The sequence below is a fragment of the Passer domesticus genome, chromosome 4 (assembly GCF_036417665.1).
Source record: "Passer domesticus isolate bPasDom1 chromosome 4, bPasDom1.hap1, whole genome shotgun sequence".
NCBI classification, from domain to species: domain Eukaryota; kingdom Metazoa; phylum Chordata; class Aves; order Passeriformes; family Passeridae; genus Passer; species Passer domesticus.
Genome location: NC_087477.1, coordinates 80,150,566 through 80,177,219, shown reverse-complemented (window position 1 = coordinate 80,177,219; position 26,654 = coordinate 80,150,566). Strand labels below are relative to the sequence as shown.

At 37.7% G+C, this 26,654-nt stretch overlaps 1 protein-coding gene across 15 annotated transcripts in view; it reads left to right on the top strand.

Moving 5' to 3' along the window:
* CTNNA2 (catenin alpha 2) overlaps positions 1-26,654 on the top strand; it is a 462,204-nt gene that overhangs the window by 372,870 nt on the left and 62,680 nt on the right. For all 15 annotated transcript variants that reach the window (XM_064419032.1, XM_064419026.1, XM_064419024.1 and 12 more), the window contains one exon: positions 26,379-26,471. In XM_064419032.1, the coding sequence (XP_064275102.1) occupies positions 26,379-26,471 (93 nt within the window). The remainder of the gene's footprint in view (positions 1-26,378; positions 26,472-26,654) is intronic.

The following is a 26,654-nucleotide window of genomic DNA, read 5'->3' as shown; positions in this document are numbered from 1 at the left end:
TTGATGGTAATAAAGGAGGACTGACTCCATCACTTAGCCTGAAAAAATCATTGGTTTCACTGCTTTATTTCCAGCCTTGGCCTTCTGAAAATCAAATAAAACAATTAAGTGGATTTTCTTCAAAGTCTCAGAAAGTTTTTTCCTATGGCCTCAGAGCAGGCAGCAGCAACTTCAGCCTGAGGACAACTTCTTAAGGAACTTTTAAGTAGCCTTAAAAAGGATTTTAGCATGAAAGTGTAATCTCAACAGTAAGTTTAGTTTCACAGTACACAGGTTATAAAATTCCTGTTTTGAGGATCATGAAGTGCTTCCAAGACTTCAAAAGTTGAGGAAAAGTGCTTCTGTAAGCCTTAATCTCCTTACAATATGTTATGCTTGAAAAAGCACAAGATAGAGAAGGGAAGAAAAGTCCAGATTTTATCAACTTCCTGCAGTCAGAAGTTTGTAGGATCCATGTCTTGCTTCTGAAGGATGAGCAACTGAAAGGCTGCTGCCATCACCCTGATGATGGGGTCATTTATCTGGGTGACAGAGTCAAGTCACTGCTTTGCAGTGAGAACCTTTTATCACAGAGCCAGAAATGGAGGTGTTGCTGTCTCCTCATAGTCTGTAATTTCATACTCCTGCCCTTTGGGGCACCAATCCATGGACTCTAGTTTTCTTTTAGTTGTAATGAAATAAGGACAGTTTTTGACTGTAGCTATGCAGAATGTGCAACACATCAGCTGTTACCTTCCCAAAACACAGTTTGTACTGTTCAGAGCTTCAGGGGATTTGGAAATATCAAGATTTGGATTTATCATGGCCAAGGGAACAGGCAAGTGCAGCCATAAGGTCTGAAACCACTGTTTCTGGTGTGACTGAATGTGCCATGGATACTTTTTTATTACAGGAATTGTTCTTGCTGCAATGTCAGAAGGAACATGAAGGTACTCAGCAGTGTGTATTAACAGTAGAGCAAAGACATTTTTAAGAGGGGAGGGGGAAATGAGAAAGAAGCAATAATGAATGATACCTTATTTGACTCAGTCCTCAGAGGGATTATTGTTCTTTTTGGGATGCTAATATAGTTGTGAAGTTTATGCAGGAGAGGAAAAACACTGGAGTTTTGTGAGACCCTTCTCAGGTAATAACAGTGTCAAAGGACATCCCTTTGAACAAAAGTGTTTGGTGATTTTGTTGGTTTGCGTTCTAAAAATTGAAATGTAGGTAGGAATGGCTGCTACTGACCACAGTTCTTACAATATTGTGTAACATTAAACCTCTAATCATGCATGGTATTGCAGCTAATCACTGAGTTACCTTAACACCCACTGGTTTAAAGAAGTAAAACACGTAAATAATCAAATAGGAAGCTGCAACACTTCACATTCCCAGTCTTTGTGAGAGAAAGCAAGAGCAGATGAAATTTTCTACCTTGGCTTGCACACAAATATGTCAGTATTCCTGTAGTCTTTGCCCATTTCAGTGGATACTGGTAAATAAATAAATAGGATGAACAGATCACTGGCAGCATTATACAGAAGGTTCTACATCAATGTAAGTATTAATTACACTCATTTCTGACAGATGATTTTCAAAAGCCTAACAGATAAAAGCTTTAAGACCATAGATCATTAATTTAATCTGATTATTTCCAGTCAGTCCTTTATTTACTGTCTGCTCAATTAAAAATTGAGGTTAATGAGTCTTTCAAATGCACTATAATATTCCAGTATTCATTATTTCCCCCTTCCACCCCAACCCAGGTAAATTTTTTTTTTCTCCTTTCCATTCCTTTTTGCATTAGAGAGGCACTCCTGAGTCACACCATATATTTTCATTTCTGAAAGTCGCTGATAGCAGTTTTCCCATCTGAAATGTGTACAGAGAATGAGATGGCAAAAAGCCAGGCAGCACCAGGAGCTCTGGAGAGCAAATGTGCAAGCACAGTTTTACCTTGGTCTCACCTAACAGCTTTCTGTCTTTGCCTTTTGCTACTGAAGTTGCCTTCTTTCTCATCCATATCATGTCCATCAATCGTCTTTTATTTTAGTTTTATTTCTAATAAAACTCGGAATTCTTCTGAGGAACTTGCATTTTTGTCCCCATTTTTTGAATTTCCTGATTTGCAAATGAATGAGGTGTTACCCAAACATACCTAAAATTGGTAGCAATCATCAGAGTGATTCATCATTTTTATGCATCACAGTTAGAAATACAAAAAAATCCTTCCCCAGTGTTTTTGCTGAGTCCAATCCCATTCTTTGTTGTTACCTGCCTTCATAAAGTCTTTTCTCTTGTAGAGGACAATTATTTCCAACAACTTCAAAGCAGAATAGCAATTTTAATTGCTTTCTTTTTTGTAATGTTTGACACAAATGATTTTGGCATTTTTCACGCTGTAGGTGAACGTGTAAAACAAGGTGCTTGGTTGGGATAAAATGATAAATCTTCCTCCATCCTCACAGACACAATGTTAGTGTCCATCAACAGGGGTGAACTCCAGGCCTTGACTGAACTTAGAACTACAACAGCTCTGGTTCTCTTCAGGTGATACTTCTTGCCTCAAACACATTTAGTGCTCAAGAGCACCAAATGTCTGTCCTGCACCAGTTTTGGGGGTTTGGCGTGTTTTCTTCTGGGTTTTTTTTGTGGGTTTTTTTTGGTTGGTTGGGTTGTTTTTTTTTCATTTGTTTGGTTTGGGGTTTTTTTGTTGTTTTGTTTTGTTTTTTTTGGGTTTTTTGTTTGGTTTTTTTGTTGGTTTTTGTTTTTGTTTTGGTTTGTTGTTGTTGTTGTTTTGGGTTTTGGTTTTTTTTTTTTTACTCAGAATGCTTTTCAAATTTCATCATTAATATGATCTCCACTTTGTAGGCACTATCCTATTAGTGAACCTGTGGCAGATGGAGAAAAAGGATCTGATCATTGTGATTTCTATCAGTGGTTCATCAGTGAGATTTTCAGACTCCTTGTTCCAATTTCTGCATTTTATCCGTAATATCTTTTGACTTTTGGTTGACTTGTTTGCATATCACTTAAAATAGTAGACTAGATACAAGTGAACAAAAAACTCTGAGCATTTAGAAACCATTAGATGCAGCCTACTCTTTACTATATTTAAGCCAGTAAAAGTAAACATAGTAGACTTCCAGGATTAATTTTAAATAGCTAGAACCTTGCTGACATACAAGACGAAATTAATTTTGCCCAAATTTAACCTTTTAGATGGCTATTGTCTGTACCCTCTGGGACAGCACAGTAAGGAGATGGAATTTAGAAGGTGTTTATTGTCATCCCAAAGTAGAGGGATCGGGCAAAATATGTGGGATGCATTGACTGAATATCGCTTTCTCCCTAGTGCATCTTCGTAGGGATCTGCCCTCTTTGCAGCTCTCCCTTGGATGCTTTCTGATACTTAAGATCAGAAAGCTGTTAGAAAGCAGCCAGGGGAAGAGCTGTGGAGATGGAGAAGGATCTGGAAGGGAAGCTGGATGAGGAGCAGCTGGTATCACTGGTCTGTTGTGTCTGGAGGAGATGGCTCAGACCTCATCAGGGTCACAGAGATCTCTGTGACAGGGACAGGACCCAGGGAATGGCTGGAGCTGGGTCAGGGCAATTTAGGTTGGATATCAGGGAAAGGCTGTTCCCCCAGAGGGTGCTGGCACTGCCCAGGCTCCCCAGGGAATGGGCACAGCCCCAAGGCTGCCAGAGCTCCAGGAGAGTTTGGACAACACTCCCAAGGATGCCCAGGATGGGGTTTTTGGGGTGTCTGTGCAGACACAGGGGTCAGGTTTGATGATCCTTGTGTGTCACTTCCAGCTCTGGATGTGACTCTAAGGATCTTAGACAATTAGGAGCAAAACATGTCATTTAGACAGGTCACGATATGTTGCATATGGTGAAACCTCTGGAAAGTCAAAAGTCATGTCTGTGGCAAAATCTTTTCCCACAGAAGATGCTGCTCTTTCCTGTGGTGTGCTTCTAAATCTGCCTTCAGTTTCTTGCAGAGGGGATGTTGTGTTCATGTAATTACCTTCTGGTGAGAGCTTGAAATGCTTCATTTACATCAAATCCTTCCCTTGTAATAACACCATCATATCAAGTCTCTTTGCAAGTGAGACAACCAGTGGCACGTGTGTCTTAGGGGAGCATCAGCATTTCCCACCTCATGCAGGCTGAAGATATGTTTCCCTGATATTTTCTTTTAAGCTGCAGCCAAAGAATAACATCCTGGAGCCACTGCCCATGGGGTCAGTTGGATCTTAACCTGCTCGAGTTGCCCAAGCTTATTTTAGTTTGCAGTGTCTGTCAAAGATGCTCCTGTTTCCATCTTGTGTGCGTGGAAAGCTCTCTTGGCATGTAACTGTAACACAACAGATGGGACGTGCTGCATCTTGGCTGACCTCTACTTTCAGCATTTAAATAGCTAAACTGATTTTATTACCATAAAATAAACTTCCAAGAACTTCTTATGCTCTAGACCAAGCTAACGAGTGCCAGCTGCAACCCTGCAATGGGAATAGCTGAGAGGGCAGTTTTCATAGAGGTTTTGTGGGATTGGAAGGGATTTCCATTGATTTTAGTGAGAACCAGAGGGATGAAATGCCTGGAAAACTTAGATTTTTCTTCCAACCAAGATGAGGAAGTGAAAACAATGTTGTTAGGAGCACACATGGATTTTATTAGGAGAGATTCCAAAGTCATATTCATGATTTTCGCTGTCTTTGGAAAGAGGCTGAGGACAAACAGGGCTTGGAACACTGGCAATTGAAAAGTGGTGCTGAAGAAATGGTCAGCCCACATCATCTCAATCATTTCAAGATGATTTTCTCTTTGGTCTCACTGTTCTGTTGTTTTCAGCTCCTGATGCCCCCATTTTTTGGGGATTTACCTTCTTTTTTAGGCTGATTGTAAGATCATTAGCTACCAGCTCTAAATCTTTAACCGGCCAGGTTTTATTTTCTAACAGAGAATTCTGGGAGAAACTCAGGTACTCCACTGCAAAACTCAGGGATGCAATCCCCTCCAGAAAAATAAACACTAAAAGTTTATATATCTAGTAAAATGTAAAAGACAGGAGTTACTAAAAAGCAGTTAAAAAGTACCCTTGGCTTCTGAGGGAGGGATAAAGGTCTCATTAACATTTACTTACCCTTTCTCAACAGTTTTTTGTCTTTAGAGATGATTATTATTACACCTTTACACATCCTAGATTCATTTTTCAGACATGAATTTAGGCTCCATCCTTTTGGCTCCTGTCCCATTTGTTGGGTGGGAGTGTAAATGCACTCAGCTAACACTGATTGGGAGTTTGAATATTAAATATATATATATGTGTGTGTGTGTGTGTGTGTGTATAATCATTGAATCATATTTTTAAAAATGTTTGACACGTTCTTTAAAATTGAGCAGAATACATGGAATGCTTGAATTTTAAAAAACAATTGACTGAGGTAGCACAGTAACATATTTGATGCTTGCTTCCTTTGGGCTGCTGGGAAACTCTCATGTGCTTTGTACAAGGGCCTTTTATTCTGATTTCTTCAATTAAACCAACTACAAATGTTACACACACAGTTACAGATACAAGCAGATACCACGATCTGATTACAAAGATATTGGAAAACTGATTTTCCTTTGCCAGATGTAAGCACATTATTAAGTCTAGTTCTAGATGGCATAATTTTCTTTCAGTGCTTTCAAAAAAAGGACAAAACAACTTTATGCAACTAAATAATACAGATGCTGTCAATAGAAGTTGTTATAGTAAGGAAGCAGAAATCTATTTCTAAAGCTTTTTCTTCATAGATTTTTGTACTTGTTTTCATTCTTCCTATGTGAATTTTTCTTCAGTACTATAAGTAATAAAACAAGCTCTTGTGTGCTCTTCTTCATGTCTTGTCTAAGTATGACATTTTTTGTTGTAATATGGATTTGAAAATAAAAAAAGCCCCGCTATATTTGTGTACATAGAGAAATGGAAATCTGAATCTTACAAGAGGGACTTATTTAGTCTTTATTGAGATGATTCATAGAAGGCGTGGGGGAGAGAGAAATAAAGGAAGAATATTGTGGCTTGAAACCTTACTTTTATTTCATAAGCAATTTTATTACAAAGTGAAGAATACATCTGTGTTATATAAATAATCATCTTCAAGAAGTTCTGATTAAATTAAATTTCATGTTTGTGCCTCATTCTGCAACTCTGTCATGCATATGATAATTATCATTATTATTTTTTCATCTTGAGTCTAAGAGAGCCTTGTGTTAGAAGACAGAGCAGAATTAAAATTTCAAATAATTAAATTCTTCTCATAGCATATATGAGATCCTGCACTTAGCAGCAGAGCAGAATACTTGCTATGAAGGTGGAGGAGGCTGCCTGAAAAGACAAACAAGACTAAAACAGCAAACAAACAAACCAAAGCCTAAACAGGAGGCAATTAAAACCCTGCTTATAATAGGCTGATTGTCAGACAAACAAAGTGTGAGAAAATAAATCATCATTAAAATTCTCTAAGTGTTCAATAATCTAATTTCTAATTCCAGTCCAATTTCTAATCTGTAAAATCCAGGAAATTTCAAGTTCTACATCAAAGAGCAATTTGGAAAGCAATTCCAGAATTTTATTCTGACAATGACCACAAATCTTCTAAATTTTGGTTTGAAAAATCATACCAGAATGTGAGGTTATTTTTTTTTTTTCTTCCCAAGCACTTACTTTGGATGCATTTGTAAAACATTTCTGAAGCTTCCTTTAATGTCCTATTTCCCCAAACTTCCTGGGAACTCTTTGTGCCTCTCAGTTTCTGCTCCTCTTTTTACATGGGACTGTTTTAAGTGAAGTTTTTCAGTGGTTTGTATTAAAAATTCATTGCATTTTCTTAAGTTATCACTATTTCTTCAACATCTTTATCTGCTTCTGTCTTGATGCTTTAGTTCTGATCTGGTTTGTTTAGGTTTGAAAACTGCTCCCACAAAAATGAATCTTACAATAGATTGTCATCTGTACTTGTAACCTGTCAGGATTGTTATAATTCCTTCTCATTGATCAGGCAATAGAATTTCTGTTTCTGCTTAATATTTTCCCTGCTCTGCAGTTACTTTGTCTGATGGGCATCGAGGAAATCCAGGTTTCTTTGGCAGTTCCTCAGTGAGTTAAGACTTTTGGCCTTGCAGACATATCTGTAATTCTGAATAAAGGAGGATCAGAGAGCTCAAGCAAGAGCTGATATAATTCAATGGAATTCTCTTATTTAACAATGCAGACATAGGATAATATCTCTTTCTAAAGCAACCCTTTACATCCCTTGTTACAGGAGTGAGTTGCATTTTAAGGGAAGATCTTCTGGGAGCACATGGATAATCTGAAGGGATAGTGTTTAATCATTTGTGGAAATCACTTTGTGCCGGGAGACTCTTGTGATAATGGCCTTGAAAAGAAAAGTTCCTTCCCAGAAAACTGTTTGCTGAAATGTGCACAGGCAGGATGATCATGATAAGGGTAGTAGCAGGTAGTAGTTAATATGATTTTTTTTCCCCCACATCATTTTTTGGTTATGCTGTTTCAACTATTTTACAACATAGTGACACATATTTTGTCATGTCAGTGCCCTGAAAAATTTCAGGAATTCATAAAATATCTCAGAAGCTGGAGCTCCCAGGCAATTGATGATAATGGTTTGATAAATATACCTGCATTTACAGCATGTGATTATATGGGGCTGAAAAATGGCAGTATGGTGCAGCAAAATGTCAGTTCCATGAAAAATAGGCAGAAATTTTCAATGAAAGGAGCACTGAAAAATAAGACAGCTCATTAAATGTTTGGGTTGATGTTAAATGCTAACCTAAACACTAAGAAAATAACCTTGATAATAAAGGGTAGAGCTGGCAGGTAAAAGTAGTGGGTTTATTTCAAAATAACAGGGGAGCAGCTCAGAAGCTGCTGAATGAATCCATAAAACTGAACACAAAATCTCCTGACACCTCTAAACAAATGTACATTGGGAATGTTAAATGCAGAAATGCATATAGTATAAAAATATAGGTTTGAATTATTCTGGAAAAACCTGGGACCTGAAAGAAACTGTGTGAAATCTCCTATGAATGTTTTCCTGGTAAGAAATACACTTTTAGGCCAATATATTTGTAAATATATGTAAATATATTTGTGAAAGTTGGCTGGATCTGCTCAATAGGAATTTACTTGATATCAACCTGACACAATTTTTGGTGATTCTTTTTCCTTGTTGCCACCAAACAGAAAAAAAATAATATTTAAACAGCTATATTTTTGGCACATATTTCACATACAGATCGTATGTCTGGCACAATTTCTTTGTTTTTATTCTCTTGTTATGAAAGAATTTTCCTGAATTTGTCATATATGTTTATAATCAATTGCAACCCTCAGCCATATATGTTTTCTACTTCAATAGCAATAATGATTTAGTGGAGAAAAAACACAGGATAAATTACTGTATTACTATCATCTTTTGAAATTGTGTGGGAATTCTTGCATATTTTAGAAACTTGGTCATGTTTCCTGCAGTAGTGTGTAATATCAAACATAATGCCCTGACTAATTGCTCTTGGAACTATTTTACTCATCCCCCTCAGTTTTGTTTAGCTGATACATTCTTCACTTCCTTCCTTAAGCTGAAATGTGGAAATGCCAGGGTTCTTTTGTAAACAGCTGATAAACTCTGTTATAAAAACCACCAGACTGTTCTGGGAAAAAAAAAAATTGTCAATTTGATAAAAACAACCTATGGATAATAGAGAAAATAAAGTTGATCCTGACATGTATTTAATGCATGCACTAGGGGGAAAGTGAAACAGCAGGTTGACATGGTCTTGGTTATTTCTACATGAAAACTTTTTTTTTTTTTTTTCCCATGTGATTGGAGAGCCACAGTTGTCCAGGAGTGAAGGAAATAACTTTTCATGTTCAGTTTTCTGTGCTTGTCTTCCCTGTGAGGGTGGGGAGGCCCTGGCACAGGGTGCCCAGAGAAGCTGTGGCTGCCCCTGGATCCCTGGAATTGTCCAAAGCCACCTTGGATGGGGTTTGGGATAATGGAAATTGTGGATAGGGGATGATCTTTGAGGTCCCTTCCAACCCAAACCATTCTGTCATTCTTTTCACCTGGAAGTCAACAGATTGAGATATGTGATCTGTGATTTCAGATAGAAAGGAAATCCTGTGTTTTATGTAGGTTGAAGGAATATAGATGGGTTTTTTCTTTTCTTTTTTTTTACAGAAATAAGCTAGTTTTATTAGAAAAAGTAGATATGTTAGAATTTCTGAACCCTGTAGCAGTTTAAAGGAGGATCATATATTATCAGCATAAAGGATTGTGTGTAATTACTCTCTTCAAATAAATTTTGCTCACTGTTGAAGAAATACACCATTTAGGAAATGCTGACACATTTTCCTTTTTAAGACATAAATGGTTAGATAGGATTGCTTTGATTTTCAAGAACTAGAATTCCCTTGCTTTAGCACTTTTATCTGCTTTAGCCTGAGTTTTGCCAAAGAATGACTGTTTTATTTCAAATACCCTTTGAAGGAGGTTCAGAATTATTTGCTATTGATTGTGTTTGGGTTTGGAACAAAACCTTTTCTGATTTTCACTGAATCCCAGAGGTTTTTCTGCACAGTGTTTATGCTTTGCTACAAAAGGCAGTGGGGAGAAGTGAAAAGTGCTCTGGAACCTGTCTGCAGAGGTTAAAGCTGTTTGTGCACCCACAGGCAAAGCACAGAAATGGTCCAAATGTCTAAAAATTAAGTTGTTTCACAAGGATGGATAAATACTAACTCTTCTTCCCACCAAATTCCAAAATCAAGGAGTCACCACTGCTATTGGGAAGGTGAAATGGGATAGGACAAAGACTTTCACCTGCTGGAAAATGTCACCAGCTGTGACCCTTTGGTAGAGAGGATTTTCCCTTGGCTCTTGTTCGTTCTGTGAGAGCAGAAGCAGATTGAGACTCTGTAAATTTGGTTTCCTACAAATTGCTCTGAGCTGCTGAAGCAAGTGTTTATTGCTAAGGCAGAATGAAAAACCCAAGTGTTCCTTTGGCTGCAGAAAGCATTAGTAACCTGAGAGCCTGAGTAAAAATACTTTTATGGGTTTTGTTAACTGGATGAAGTTGCAGAAAAATGAACATATTTTGGGCACAGAAGTTTTTAATCACTTACAGCAAGTGAGTTTCAAATTTATAGTATTATAGACAGAAGTTGAGCCTCACTTCTGGAATTGCATTGCCCTTCATTACTTCCTGACGTGTGGTATTAGCGTGGAAAAAATAGTACAGCAGCAGGAAAAATATTCCAATTCTTATTGTCTCTGGTTCATCATCATGAATTTTTTTTTTTGTTTCGTTTTGTTAACAGACTAATGCAGATTTTGGCATCACTGCCAAGTTAAAATGCTCTCCCAATTCAGACCAGGCAGATTATTATCTACCTTTTTACAGTGGACATGAGGTTTTATCTCATTAAAAACAGAAAACTGCTTGATAGCAGCAGCTGGGCCATCAGTAAATATTAAGGAGGATTATTCTCCCAGTTAGTTTGAAAAGAGCCTGCAGTCCAGAAAAGAAACATCCACTCCAAAAGTGAGTTGTGAGTGAGTTGTTCTCAAGTTGGATAGAATACTTATTACTGGGGTTTAGTGGGAATTCTTTTCTAATTGGCTTATCCACTGTATAAAGGAAAGTTTTTCCCTCAGAGCAGACAAAATGAGGGAGTTTGTTTAGTTCTTTAATAAATTTTAATAAATTTACTTTGTGTTTTGCAGGTAAAGATTAGCTTGTAAAAACCTCTCAGGGAGCTGCTTGAAGCTCGTGGTGTTGGCATTTGTTCTGTTTCACCCATATTTAGGGGGGTTTTATGAAAGCCTATGGTCTCATACACTGACTTTGGTCTGCAAAACAATATCAGCAATCTGGGTACAGGTGTCTCTGAGAAAGGAGCACAAGGTTGTCACATTTTGCCATTATACACTCACCTTTCATATTCTGATGTGAATGTGTAGAGAACTGGGCAGTGGAGACTTCAATGCCTTGAGAAAAAGAGCCATTTATTAAAGGAAAAATGGAATTTTGGTTAATACATGAGTGTACTTCTAACATGAAGAACAGCTCACTAAAGCCAATGAGTGATTCTGGAAATGGATAAAAATGCTTCAAAATACTTGAGAAGCTTTCACTAGCATATTTGGGCATCTAAATTCCAATTTGAACAGCATTTCTTAGGAGAAAGAGCTGCCACTTGAGCCCTCTCAGCAGCATATTTGGCATTTGACTGAGGACTGAAGATGGGCTTCAATTGCACTGTATAAATCCAGGATAAGAACATGAGTTCAGTCCTGTATGTCTAATTATACCACTGGAGATGAATGCAGTATCTGCCCTATTTCATATTTAGGATTTTTCAAAGGAAGATTTATTCCTGGCTGGAATGTTTGTTTGAATGCCAGTGTTGAATCTCAGCTGGAGTGTTAAATGTTACTTTGAGTGTCAAATGTTACTTTGAGTGTCTGCAGTTTGAATTTGGGTTCCTCTAGCCCATGTAGATGAAACCAGCATTTCTCAGGCTGTTGAAACACTGCAGGGCTTTTTTTGCCCTGCCATAAATCATGTGAATTCAAGGAGAACATTAAGACTTTCAACTTGACCGTGTTTGCGTTTAAGCCTTTCTCTTGAAATGAGATCGAGATATTAAATTTAAATCACCTCTGTGCTCCCTTCTCAAATTGAATGCTTGTCTAAACTGGGAATAACAGAATGTGAAAATCAGCTGTTCCTCTGTGAACTTCTGAAATGTGTAATGCTGATCTTAAATACACCAGTGTTTTCTCAGCTTCAAATATCAAATGTTCAAATATCCTCAGCACAAGTCCATTTGCCTTTATTTATACTGGGTTTTGACAGCTAGGAAACAACAATTTAGGAATTTTGACCTCAACTGAAATACTGAAAAATACTTTTTTTTTTTTTGTTTGAAGTTTTAATATTTAAATAATCCTGAATGGCTGCATGACTACTGGTGTTTGTGGTGTGATATTTTTCAAATATCACTCTTGTGTCACAGCACAGTTCTGGGTGAATTTACCTCATTTCTTGATGAGTTTCTTAAGACTGCAGTGTAATGTTGGTGTAAGTAGCAGTTAATATCCTGCAGACAATTTGTCTGTCATTCCCTCAGAAAAGGTGGTTTCTCAGATGGGAGTTGCCTAGGGTAAGTTCTCTTTCCGTTGCCTCAGAAATGGAATTGATTTCCTTGAGCTTACACAAATAAACATTTTCAACAGCTGTTACCCCAAAACCACTGAGCTCATTTCACCTGTCACTCACACCAGCATAAATCAGGATTAATTCTCCTGTGGCAGGTGATCCTGTAATACAAACCACACAGAAGGAATCAATAATTTGATATATCAGAAACACATTTTTGGAGAAAGACAGAGGAAAAAGTAGGATTAAAGCTTTTAGCAGTGAGAGGTTGGAGCACCTGCTGCCTTTTGGGACCTGTTGTCACTGGGAGGAACCCCTGTTACACAGCAGCTGTCAAGGGCTTTAAAGAGCTAAACAGCAGAGTAATGAAAAGAGTGTAAAGATTTTAAATACACACACACACACATATATATGGACATATATGATTAGCTTCCTGACAGTAGGAAAAAAAAGTGTATTTAAGAGCAGAAGCAAAAAATACTCACCAGACTCTTTGGCTTATTGTTATTCTGGCTTCATTCTAATGCAGTTCCTTCCTGTTCAATATCAGTTTATAAAGCTGCGTTCACTGACCCCCAATAACTAACAAATCCCTCTGTGCAGCTAGATGAATAAATTCCAGTTTGTGGTAGTGCAAATATATGCTGGTGGCTGTTCAGAGAATACATAACACATTAACCATTGAAGAGTTGAGGGTTAGAAGAATAAAAGGATGTAGGATTGATGTATTTCTGTAATGCATTACCCACTATTTCTGGTAGCAATGGTATATACATTTTTTTATATAGACTATGACATGCTCTTTGGCCAGCAAATCATACCTTGTTCATGCCAGTGAAAGAAAAGCCTTGGTGATCAATTGTCACATTTAGAAAATACTATTTTATTATTCATTTCAATACATCGAGTGGCACTACAGAGACACTTCTACACAGAGTGTCTTGAACATTCTGGAATGCCATTGTGCAGATGGAGAAGTGAAAACACAGAAACATTTGTACTGTTGGTGGATTGATTGTGGAATTCATTTCTACCTCAGTTATTCAAAGCTACAATTCACAGACCAGAGTGTGTTCTAGGAGCCAGGGCTGAGGTAAATCACTGAAGCTTTGCTGCTCCACATGAGCTGAGGATCTCCAGCTTTGTCTCAGGGGATGACTTGAGTGAAGAGGCTCCATCATTTTGTGTGAGGCTGGATGGGGTTTGTGTATTGAGAATTATTGAGTGAGACAGTGAATAGAACCTTTACTGTGCAAGTGCTGAATTGTTGGTTTGTAGTTGCACTTGACCCCCCTTTATCTCTTGCTCTCACACACATAACTTAAAGAATCCATATTTAAAGTTTGCTAACTTTTTTAAAGTGTTCAGGGCTTCTATTGCTCTTTCTCACTCTAAGAACAGGGACTGGTTTTCAGAATTGAGTTGACTGCAATCCACTTTAGATGACATAAGTAGTGATCAAACTTTCATCATTATTTTTGCATTGTTTGGGGAGTCTGAGCTATTACAGACATCTGAGTGGAGAAGCAACAACACATTAAACACATCAGAGCATGTCACCTGTTCTGATGATACAAAGCAGTTCTCAGAGAAAAAGAAAAATCCTTCAAAGATATGTTTTAGTTTTATTTTTTCTTTGATCTTCCAAGTGCATAAAGATATTGTAAGAACTTGGGTAAAATGTGGCAATTTAATTTAAAAGATTATTTTTTAGACTCGGCCAATAATCCCTTGGGTCATGTTCCAAGCACAGAAATGCACATACAAAAAACACAGCATGAAGGGATGTCAAAACTTTTTTTAGTTTAAAATGTCATCTCCTCTGGTGTTATCTTTTTGGTATATATCATTTTAAGGGTTTTTTGGTTTGTTGTTTGTTGTTAATTTTGGGGTTTTTTAAAGTCCTAAACTTCTGTGAATATATTATAAGCAAAAATAGTCCTAATGGATACAAATATTCTGTACAGTAGGTAAATGTGATTTTTCCTTGTCTTCGCTCACAAATTTGAACAGACCAGACCTAGTTTAGCTCACAGAGAGTCTGCAAAGGAGAAATGTGCAGAGCAAATTTATTGGGTTGAGTTTTTTTACTCTCCTGTTGCTGTCATTACTCAATTTCTTAATATACATTTGAATGGGCCCTGAGCACAGACTGGAGCACACTCCTTGCAGTTGGAGCAGTAAATCTGACCTCATCACACACTGCTGCTGTTTGTTTTCCCTAATTAAATGTTCCATGTACAGAAATCCATACAACTGCTATCAAAGCAGGCTCTAAGTGAAACAAACACCTGCCAGCAGTGGTTCAGGCACTGCTGATCCTGCCTTCAGACAGGAGCATCATCTGCCAGCTTTCCTTTCAGCTCCAATTTCCACAACTTGTGGTAGTGTTATATTAATGTCAGTGCAGAGATATGGATGTTCTGTGGTTTCTGGTCTCCTGTAAAAACTGATCAGATTTAGCCACCGTGGTCCCAACATGGAAATAAACTAGATTTGCCTGCTCCAAAAGGACAGAGGGTTATTCCTCACTTGCTTCACGGATAAGCAATCTGTGGGTTAAAAAAAAAAAAAAAATACAGGTAACATCCATCACCTTACCTGGACTATTATTGAGTGAAATTATCAATTCTGAAAGCTCCATGATGGGACTTAATAATACTCCATTTTATTGTATATCTCCTTGCATTTTCTTTTTTTTTCCTTCAATTTTTTTCCTGTTCCAGGTTGACATCTCAGAAATCATTTAATCTAAAAACAGTTCTTGGAAAATTGAATGATGACCTGTAGTGTGATGAAAGATAACTTCCCAATAACACAGTGGGGAAATGTACTCTCATCATTCCTTCACCAGTGGTTAATTTTAAAAGTAATTATTTACTAAAAGGTTCTTACAGAAACCTGAAACCCAAGTGCTGCAGCTTCTCCTTGGCCCAGTGCAGGGTTTCAGACATCCAGGCTGATGTTAAAAGTGTTAATTTCAAATTATCCCAATGGTCACGAGGCCCTGTGGAAGCAAACTGGGACATCTTCCAGCTCCAAGCCTGTCCTCATGTACCCAAAGTCTCCTGCTCCCCAGCCAGAGGTTCTTCAGGTGTGCAGTTCTTGCTGTGGTTTTTAGGAAGAAGGATTTTCTTCTCTCAGAGAAGCAGCTCTGTAAACACCAGACAGGATGAATCATGGTTTCTTAGAGATTTGTAGTTTGCAGTCAAGTGTCAGATCCAAGTGAAGCTTTTTCCCACAGATTTTAAGAAATTTCTCAGCTACTCAGATTCCCTGCTGTGAGCCATGAGTTAAACTCTTTCCTCAGTGAGGCATTAGGAGGATAACAAGGTTTGTCTCCTTCACTGAAATTTAATTTTTGTTAAATTTTAATTTTTCATTGAATTTAATTTTCATTTCTCTGTTCCTTTGAATTAAATTAATCAAAAGCTTGAAAAATTACTAAGGTGGACTGCTGGAGAGACTCTCTTCAGCTTCATCATGGACCTACTGGCCCTTGACTTTCAAATGGCAATTTCCAAAAATCCCAAACTCGTAGTGCTATTGCTTTTTAAACTAACAGCACAGACAATTGACTTATTATTGTCATCTCTCTGTGCCAGGAGGAGTATAAATCAAAACACAGTGAATTAAAGGTGTCTGCAGTTCTGTTTAGAATTTTGATGTCAGTATTGATTTTTTAAATATATGTTTGTTTCCATTCTTTGTTTAATGTTGAAAGTTAAATGAAGAGCTCTTGATATAAAATCTCATTATTAAAAACTAGTTGTTTGTTAGCTGCATTCATATGACTTTTTTTTTTTTTTTGAGGAGCCACAGAAAAGTCAAAAACATCACTGTAATACACAATAAATAATCTGGGTTTTGTTGAAATGGTTTTGGGTGTTTATCAGCTAATGGTGATCCTTTGCAAAGGTAATCAGCTTTCATACACATAACTGCAAACATGTCACAACTGGGACAAAAATGTAAGACTGACTCAGATGGTTTTTAGTCAAATAAACATGATTGAGTTCACAACTAGGATGAAAATTTCCACGTTTACTATAACAAAATCAAAATTCTATGCAAAATCCCTTAAGAGTGCAGTCTTAAATTAGGAGAAATTATTTGAGGATATGCATCCCTGCACATTGAATAATTAATACTGTGGGGTTGTTTTTTACATATTCCCCATTTCAGATGAGAAGAGAGACGTCAATATAAAACTAGTTTTTCTCAGCCCATTGTCATATCTTTAAGAGCACATGGAGGTTTCTCAGTGCCAACATTTTGGCCAACATCTTTTTAATAAATATGAGAGAGACCATATGTGATATACCAGAAGTAATTCAGGGTAAAATTCTGCCTAGGATTATGTTTGTAGTTGAAAAAAGGGGGATGAGTGTCTGCAAGTGCTCACGTCTGTGTTTACCTTACTGGAATAAATGCAGCTGCTGGTAAACAAATATATTTAAGAAATCTCTTCTTCTGGTCTAACCACAAGGATGGACAGTGACAGGACAAAAAGTCAAGAATAATGGATTGATGAGTTTTTTATAATACAAAACTTGGAAAATACCTCATATAAACATACAACTTTTCTGCAAAATGCTCTGGATGTTTGTTTTTTGCTGTCAGACACTCTTATTGTAAGGATAATCAGCATAAATATCACTTTTCCAGAGAAAAGGCAATTTGTTAGCAGAAAAAAGGGCTTCTAAGCTGACAAGTAAACTAAATGATGTTTTAAGCCAATATGAGCTTTCTCCATGCGAGGGTTAAAGCTGACAGGAGGAATAGGAAAGGGAACATCCAGTTCTGTTGCCTTGTCTACACATTCTGGTTCTGGGCAGATGACTTGGTTTTGCATTCCTGTTGAGCCATTACTAAATTATTGTAAAAACATTTCATAAACTACTCATGCACAAAAATTGGGTTCATATAAAATCAGTCTTTCTCTGAATGGGACTTTGTGAGCCTTTCAACTCCCACTCCAAATTAAATTTCTTCACTCACCCCTAATCAGCTCTCTGATTCTGTGGCTCTCCTCTGGACCCACTCCAACAGGTTCACATCTTCTCTGTGCTGAGTTCTGCAGGTGTGCTCTCACCTGGGCAGACTGAGGGGCAGAAACAGCTCCCTCAGCCTGCTGGCCACTGGCAAAGCTCTGCTGGCCACTGGCAAAGATGTGCTGGCTGTCCTGAATCACCTCCTTTAGCAGAGCTTCTGGGAGCATCTGCTCCAGGATTTTCCCAGGCACAGAGGTGAGGCTGACAGGGTCAGCTCCCAGGGTCCTCCTTTTAACCCTTTGTAAAGATGGGAGCCGTGTTGCCCTTTTTCCAGCCACCTGGGACTTGCCCTGACCGCCATGACTTGGTGAATATGATGGAGAGTGCCTTGGCAACTGCATCAGCCAATTCCCCCTAGATTCTGGTGTGCATTGGACCCCATGGATTTGTGCATGGATTTGTGGATTTGGCTTCCTCAGCTGGCCTTCAACCTCATTTCTCTGTCAGCAGGAGGGACTTTGCTCCCTTTTCTCCTTTGGGAAGAGAGGTTGCTGTTGAACACTGAGGCAAAAAAGTTGTTGGGTACCTCAGTTTCTTCTGTTCAAACTGTTGCCAGTTTGCCAGTCTTGCTTATCAGGGGGGATGCACTTTCTGTGACCTTCCTTTCTGGCTGAGGTACCTCTACAAGCCCTTATTGTTCTTTGCATCCCCTGCCAAGTTCAGCTCCATCCACATTGGTCAGCTAAATAAGGTTGGTCCTACCCAACTTGCAAGTTATGTTTCTTCAGGGATCAGTGATTATAATTTGTGCTTTGTTTATGCCCTGGGGTGTCTGATATCACACTGTTAATGCCTTCAGAGCTTCTGTTAATGTCTTGAACTTTTCTGAGTTCCAACACAGTCCCCTCTTTTTCTTCAACAGCTGTCAAAATACAGCTCCCTGATAATATAACTAACATTTAATTATCACAGCCTAGTCAGGCATGCATCCATGTCCCAGGGTCACTGAGCAGTTTGCCAAATAGTGGACTGTTATTAGATAGATGGATTGCTTTGGTAACTACTTGCTATTAATATCTATTAATTACAGCACTGTCAGGGGTATGTTGTCAAAATTGCTTTATGGGATCGACTCACACACATTGCAGTGTTGTAAATCTTCTTTCCATAGGACACCATAGGAGCCCTCTTGCTCCTTGGATATTTCAGGATCCATTGCTCATAATTCATGATGAATTTTAGTAGCAGGGGCCTTGGTTGCAAATTGACCAGAAAGGATTAATACACAAAATTTCCTGAGTTTTGTTGATGTACCAGACTAAGAAATTGTTTTGACCATTTTTCACACTTGGAACATAACAGTTACTGTAGGGGAGAGGTTCTGTTGTGTGTGACAATGTGTCTCTGATATTTCAGAGCCAGTGCTGTCATTTTTGTTGTGTTCCTCTGCATTCTTTGTTCACTGGTGTTTCATTGTGAATAGACCAGTAATGGAGGAATAGTGTCTGAAATCCTTTACCTGTTATCAAATTAAATAGAAAAGGAACTCAGTCTTGCTAACAGAGGTGAAAAAGCTCTGAGATGGGTCTTTGATCTCTGACCTCTACAGAAGAAGGAATTCTTGTAGTTGGGCATTTTCCCTTTGCTTTCTTGGAAAGGAAAGAAGGTGTACCAATGTGATGTAAAATGCAGCTTTATCTGTAACTCAGAAAGTCAGTAAATGAAATTAATCACTTTTAGCTAGACTATCTAGGCTCAGCAGTCATGTGAGTGGCACTGTTTAAAACAGGTTATCTACTCCATGATCCACCTGGACAGATGAACAACAGGAACAGATCCCCTGCATCTTTACAAGCTGCTTTCTTGTAGGAGAAAGACTCACTGCATTCTATCAGTGCAATGCTACATTGCTCAAGGCCAGTTAAAATTAAAGTACAAATCTGGTCTTAACTAAGTCCTGCTCTTCTTCTTGACTTACTCCAGCTCTTTGCTGTTTAATTCTTCAGCAGTGGGTGCACATAAATAGAGAGAAAATTCAGAAATTACGTCAAGGTAGTGAGCAAACCATTGAAGGGAGGAGGCTGAGTGCCCTGCTCCCTTCCCAGCTCCTGGGGGAGTGAGCCTCAGGAGGGAACCCCTTTCCTGCTGTCCTTATCTCTGGGCTCCCCACTGCTTCTATCATTTAGTTCTATTCCAGCTGAATGGCTGACAAACATAGCCTTAAGAAAGCAAGGGAGGATCATCCATAATTCCTGAGGGAGTTTTCAGTCACAGCACAAAGCATTTCCACTGGTTTCAGCTCTGGGGATTAACATCCACATCCACTTTTTTAAAGTCCCTGAATTTCAAGCTATTTGGAGATTCAGTGGAACAGAGAATTCCTGACAGATGTAGGCCTGGATTTTTAATTGTGAGATTGAATCTTCAAGTAGGAGCTGGGGCAGTTGCTGTCAGGGTCATTGGTTCCAGCTGAGAATGCAGTTGATAGTTCTGGGCAGTGTCCACTGCAAGTGTCCAACAGCATTGCTTGAATAATTTTACAAATGAAAGTAAAGTAGAACTGAAACCCTGGGGAAAAAAAAAAACAAACAAACAAAAAAAAACCCAACCAACAGCACCAGAAAAAGCAAAACAAGCAAACAAACAAAAAAAGTAAAACTGAAGTAATTTCTAGAATGATTTTCTCATGTTTAAATTGGAGAAATGCCCTGAGACAATCACCTGCTTTTTTCTTTAATCAATTTGCTTCCTTCTGTTTTCCATAGAGAATTCTTGGGATGATCCTGCTGAGAAATCACAAAGACCTGGAAAGATGGTCTAAAATCAGATTGTCCCACTCTTCTTTCAAAATGTCTTTAGACACAGTAAGGAGTTCGCAATCAGGCACATTTATCACAGTTCAGGCTCATCAATGTGGTGTAAAAACTTGCCCTGTTTCAAGAAGACAGAGTTTTGTGATCAAATTCCATATATAAAGAGAAAAGAAAGAAGAGAAGAGATGGTATTTACTTCTACATTTTTTTTATTTATATCTGAAATCATTATTATTGTCTGGTATGAAAAGTAAAATATCAAACATAATATGATACCTTTTTCTTCTGTTCTTCACTGACAGCTCTATAATTGAACATGAGCCAATGTTGGCTTCTTTTCAGTTATGAAAATAAGTAGAAGGACTTTTCAAGGTACTTCATTTCTGATCTCCCTTTTATTCCATCCTACAGGCCATAATTGTGGCATGCACCAGAATGGTCCTGGAAAATGAAGGAGATTCAGAATGATTTAACAACACTTCACTGACATAGTCTAAAATTAGGATCTTTTCATTTAGAGTTGAGCTTTCTGTACACATGAGGTTTCCAACACTCTTAGGTTTCCTTCAAAAATATCAGACAAAGACCTGCTGAATTTATTGAAGTCTGAGGCACTTGGAACATTACCCAAACCAAAAATATTTTAAAGCTTTTCCAACTAAATCTGATACAGAGCAAGTCTGAAGGGAGTTGGAGTGTGTGGAAAAGCCTCATTCCTGTAGTAAGTATGAAAGAAAATGCTGTTGACCTTTTGAGAGTGAAAAGAGGTTTTCATAGGTTCAGTGGGCAGCATATAAGACATGAAATAAAACATTCAGCTCTTGTGCTTGACATGCACTGTAGCTTTCTAACATCCTGCTGGTACCAATCTCCTTAGATACATATTGTAAATGTCTGAGCAGTTCATGTTAAATATGTTCAGGGTTTAGTGCTAGAAATTTTCAAAGCAAACATAAAACTCAGTAAATCAGGTCATTATTAATTTATAAAAGTAATGCCTTTTTTTACTGCTTTGCATGCAGTTAGATTATTTAATAGATGTGAAATATATGTACAGCTGAATTTAAAAATCCATCTCTTATTTAGAGAAGTGACTGGTTAATATAAATGAGGGAAAATTTGCCATATTATCCAGTATGAGGTTCTCCCCATGCCATATGGAATAGGCTGGGAGGGAGAAGCCACAGTCTAATATTTGCATGGCAGTACAAGCTGGCACTGCAGAGCATGACGAGGAACAGGAATCTGCTGCAATGTGTACTCTCAGTGACATTTTGATTTTTTTTGGCACTTGTTTGTGTATGTGCAAAAACATCCTGTCCAGTGATAAATAGAGTTTTGCTCATAATGGAATGCTTGAGTGAGCACAGCGAGGAGAAATAAGTTGAAGATCTTGGGTAACTTGGCTTCAACTTTGCTCTCCTTTAAAAAAATATCTCTTATTTGTGGCTCCATGAATATCACTGGGCTGCTACAGCAGTACCAACATTAATATATGTCAGAATTTTTAAGGATTCAGAGATTGAAGCAATATCTGGATAAATTACTAAGTGAATGGATAAATAATTACAAATAGTTGAGATAGGACAGCTCAGCAAGTTATGTCTCATCAGCTGAACATGGTAATTGATTATTTGCTTGTCTTTAGTCCCCTGTGAGTGCTGCAGAAGTCTCTGACTTAAACCACTTTCAACTCAAGCTGAATCCCTCAAAAAGTTTCAGCTTCTCAAATGTGTGGTGCAGACATATCAGTTTACCAGTGTCTTGGCTTTGTGTAAATTACTCTGCATTTTCCTAAATAGAGAATAATTTCTTGCAATTTATTTTCTTCCTATTACTTCCACCAGTTAATTACAGTGGAAACATAAATTACATAAATAGAAAAATCTGAATAAAAAATGTTTAAGAAGAAATCACATATTTACAAAAAACTATGGAAAACTAAGAAACAAAAAAAACACTAGATTACATTCTCTACCTTTGAATAGTTAAATGACTGGGGAAGCTCAACAGAGCCTTTTCAGTATCATTTCTTCTAAGCAATTTATGGCAAGAAAAAAAGAATAAAAGAAAATTGTTAAAAAATATGATATTCTGCAGCTTTTGTGTTGCTATTGCTCTTTTGTTGCAGCTTATACTGCTTCCTTTTTTTATATTTTTGCTTTAAGCAATAGATTTTTCTTTTGGACCATTTCACTTAGGTTGAATTCCAAATGGCCATGTTAAATCTTTGAATTTAATTTTGAACCAGAAGACAATGGATTTTGGTAGTCAGAAGAGCACAATGCATCTTGATAGTCATAGTTACCTTTAATAATACAAAGGGCTCAAGTCAAAAATTGAAAATAGTCTCATTTAAAACCACAATAAAAGGTAGCTACACCTGATTTTAATCAGTGTAAAAATGAAGTAAATTGAAATGAAAGATCCCTGATTACTTTTGTAGTTTGAAGTGCAATTTTGTGGCAGAAATAAAATTTTCCTCTCCTAAGGTCACCACAAAGAGTAATAAAATTTGCATTAGAAACAAAGTCATTCCCCATCCCAATCTGCTATCCGGCAGGAAACTGAGGCTAAAATAAAAAAAAAAAAAATACAGACAGATAAATTTTATAGGAACTGGTCCTGTATGTATTTTAAATCACTGAAACTGATGGAGCTCCTTACATGATTAAAGACAGATACTGGCAAGGCGCAGAAAAGCATCTTGGGCTGCCAGTGCCACTGATAGAAATTCATATGGAGGAGTTGGTTCCTGCTTTTTCACACCCCCCGTTCTAGGATTGGTTCACTGGATTTGGTGATTACAGAAAAATACAGCATCACTGAAGCTTGATGTTTATCTTCCTGCTCATTACCTCTCTGTGCTCTTGCAGGACAGGTTTAAGGTGTTCAGCCATTGTTTTGATGGTAAAAGAGCAGCTTAGCAGACCTGAAATTCTGGACAATAATGTTCATCTACACAGCAGTTTCACTGTTATTAAGTTCTCCACATATTTTTGAGAATGATTCACAGTTCATTGATTTTGGTATTTAAAATGTGTTCCTTGATATAAATACTCTTCAGACAGTTCAAATTGATCTCAATACAATCTTAAATTCTATTTAGGCACTCACTGAGTTCAGTGTTCTCAAGGAACTTAGTAAAAAAAGAGAAAAATAAATTAACTACCTGGTTGCTTCTGTAGCCTCTCAGGAAACTTGCCCTTCAGTGCTTTGGTGGAGACAGAGCATTTGAACTGCAAAAGTAAAGGCTTCAAATCAAAGTTCTGATAAATTGGCAGCTGCACTAATACACAGCCTTTTTATTTTCCTTTCCAAGCTCTCTGCTCCATCCAGCCCAGGAGTGGCACATTAAATAAATTCCCACCCTCAAAAGTCTCTGTGTTCTTCACCAAACGTGTTCTATTAAATACACCCATGCCAAACAAGTTATTATTCACCAGTAAAACACCTTTTATCTCACTAATACCTTTTTCAACAATCACCAGGGCAGCTGTAATAAACCAGACACATCTAGAGGATGATCCAAGCAGGCACCTGGCACCTGGAACAGCCCCTGGAAGGGCCCTCCCCTTTTTTACCCATTTTCCAAAGGGATCAGTTTGGCACCTAATCCAGATAGCTAAGTGGGATGAAAATTGTATATTAATTTTTTTATTCATAATTTTAGGTAGGAAAAATATCTGAAGTTGCTGAATTTATAATAAGCTTAAGCAGGGGGAATTGCCTTGTAGTTTCTATCAAGTAAGAGCACACATGTGGACCTTGCTGTGGCAAGAATATTAATTGATGGTGACTTGACTGTGTATTTGATAACAAAGTCAATCAAAGTAATTAAGAAATGAGGTATCTGGTGACTGAGCACCCAAAGCTTGTGTTGTTTCACAGGTCCATGCTTATGCACTGAAACTCAGGCTTGAGCAAGTAAAGGCTATTTCTTGCCATCTTTTAAAAATTAAGTCTTGGGTAAAGTCATAGGTTTATAGTGCTGAATTCAATTTTATCCAGATTGCATCTGCCATTGTGGAAATTGCTTATCTGTGTGTTTATTTGACATAATCAGATCTTGCTGTGGTGCAGGCTGGCACACTCCCTGCTGGATTGTGGAGCAGTATTGCTGCCTGACTGCTGATGGTGCAGGGCTGGATTTATGCAAGGCTTGAAATATCTCACAAAAAGCTATTAAATTTAGGATTATACATTATGAGTATCCCTATTTCTTTTAAACAGATAACTGCAATGCTATTTGATATATATTTAATGCAGCAATAATTGCATTTGTACTCTTGTGTTGATAGCAACACCCAAAACAACGTACAACTCTATTTTACAAAAAAGGGAAAAAGATATTTTTCTGGTTGTGTCTGTAGCTTTCTTGGAATAGCAAAGCACTTTGCAACATCCAAATATTGTCTATCATATTCTATTTAAAGAGTAATGAACAGACACAGAGAACTACTAAGTTTTACTTTTTGCTGCTTATATCTGCATTGCTCCATCCCAGAGGAACTCAAAGACTTGCTTTATAGTTTGATGGCCATTTCATGACACCCAGCCACCTTCATCACATATTTCTATCTGCAAAAAAGTAAATGCTACATCTGAAGCCTTGGGACAAATTCTCATTGTGTTAATCACAAAATGTAAGGGCAGTCTGAAAAGCCACTTAGTTCCAATACAGGAAGGTGGCTCTTGCTAAACTCAGTATAATTTACTAGTTTTTAAAGTCTGTAAATTCCACTCATGTTAATGAATTCTAAATATTATCCTGCTTAGCTGTTGTTTCTGGTGAAGATGAAAGGGTTTTGTTTGATGTGTGCAAAGAAGTGACTACAGAAAATGGTAAATTAATTGGAAGATGTCATCTCAGGAGAATGTTTTTGACATGAGGGCTGTAAGGCTGTTAACAAACAGACCAACTCATTTGTCTCATCATGAAATGAAAATAAAAAATCACAACATTCTGATAAAATCTTGACTAGGAAATGCCTGCAAGACTCTTTGAAGCCTTGGGTTCTTTTCTTGCCTGGGCTTTGGCACTCTGATTTATGCAAACCACGCTGCACAGAACTGGAAGTGAAATAGGTTCCATGCAGAACAGATGGATCAGGGCTAAGGCAGGGATGTGCACTGAAGATGAGAACAGATTAATAGCACAAGGGGAGACTGGAGGAAAATTGGGAAGATGGGGGCATTTGAACTAATTCATGAATCATTTCCAACTGATAGTTATGCCTTCAGGCACAGTGAATAATATCAAGGAAGCATATTTAAAATTTTATAAGTTTGTTTTAATGAAGATTAGAATGACGTGCCATAATTTTGGATGATTAAAAAATATCCTGTATTCCCCCATCCCAAAATGTACCTTAGTGATTTAAATATCACAATGTGCACTGGGACATGAATTGCTGTTTGGAAAACCCAGGGCAGATTCATGGAGTTGGCACAAAACTTTTGGGAATCGGTTTTTTGGAGGAGCTGTCTGAGCTGGGAGAACATGCTCCTCCACTTGAATCCAAGCCACAGAGATGCAGCCCTGCTGTGTCTGGAGACATGGTCTGGTTTCTAGATCTCATTCAGATGTCTCTCCAAGTCTTTATCTTATCCAAATAGCCTTCCCAAAGCTGTGACAGGGCAAGTAAATGTGGATTTAAAAACCTTTGAATGAGATCTTCAGATGTATATTACAGAACAAGGTTTCAACAGAGTTATTTCACATCTCTAAGTTACTTTACTGTTGCTAATGGATATTTCACTGTGGGGCAGACAAACACATAGAAATAAAGAAGTCTACATGAAAAATAAAATTATTGTAATATGCACAAAACCATCAGAAACAATGAAGATATTTGAGAGATATGTAACTGCCCAGTATCAATTTTGGTTATGGGTTGAAAAGTATGATTCTATGTGTTAGGACATCAAAAACCCTTCCTTTTGCCAAGCTCAGAGCATATAGATGAGCCTGATTGCCTGTATTAATGATGAAAGTAGTTCATAAGAGGGAAAAGGAGCTGAGAAGAGGAAATGTACAGATATCTGAATGCTCTGAATTCCTTATGTGGCTTCTCAGCAGATAATTTTCAAGCTATAGAGGAGGATGGGAAACACTTTACAGTGAAGGAAGATTCTGAGAAAAATCTAAAGAAGATGGGTAGTTCATTTTGCTAGTAAGGAAATAGTCTGCATGGGTTTCTGTTCACCAGCACAGAAGATGTATTATTCCTCTTGTAAAAAACTCTTTCATTTCAGGCAAAGCTTAATAAGAACAAAGAAAGGTATGAAATGGCTCACTTGACTAAAACTTGATTCTCATTCTGATGATTTCATGCTTTCATTGCAGGTTGCAAATCTGGCCTGTTCAATCTCCAATAATGAGGAAGGTGTGAAGTTAGTCCGTATGGCAGCCACACAGATTGATAGTCTGTGCCCACAGGTGAGTGAAGATTCCTGGTAAAATCCACTTGAGAAGTCTTTTAGCACCGAAAAGCATTAGAAGAAGAACATAGCCTTGTCTTTGTCATGAGACTGTAGCCTGATTTCCATGAACTGTGAAAAATACATCCATATCTTGAGATCCTTCATGTCAAATGCTGTATTTTTAACACAGTCCACAATC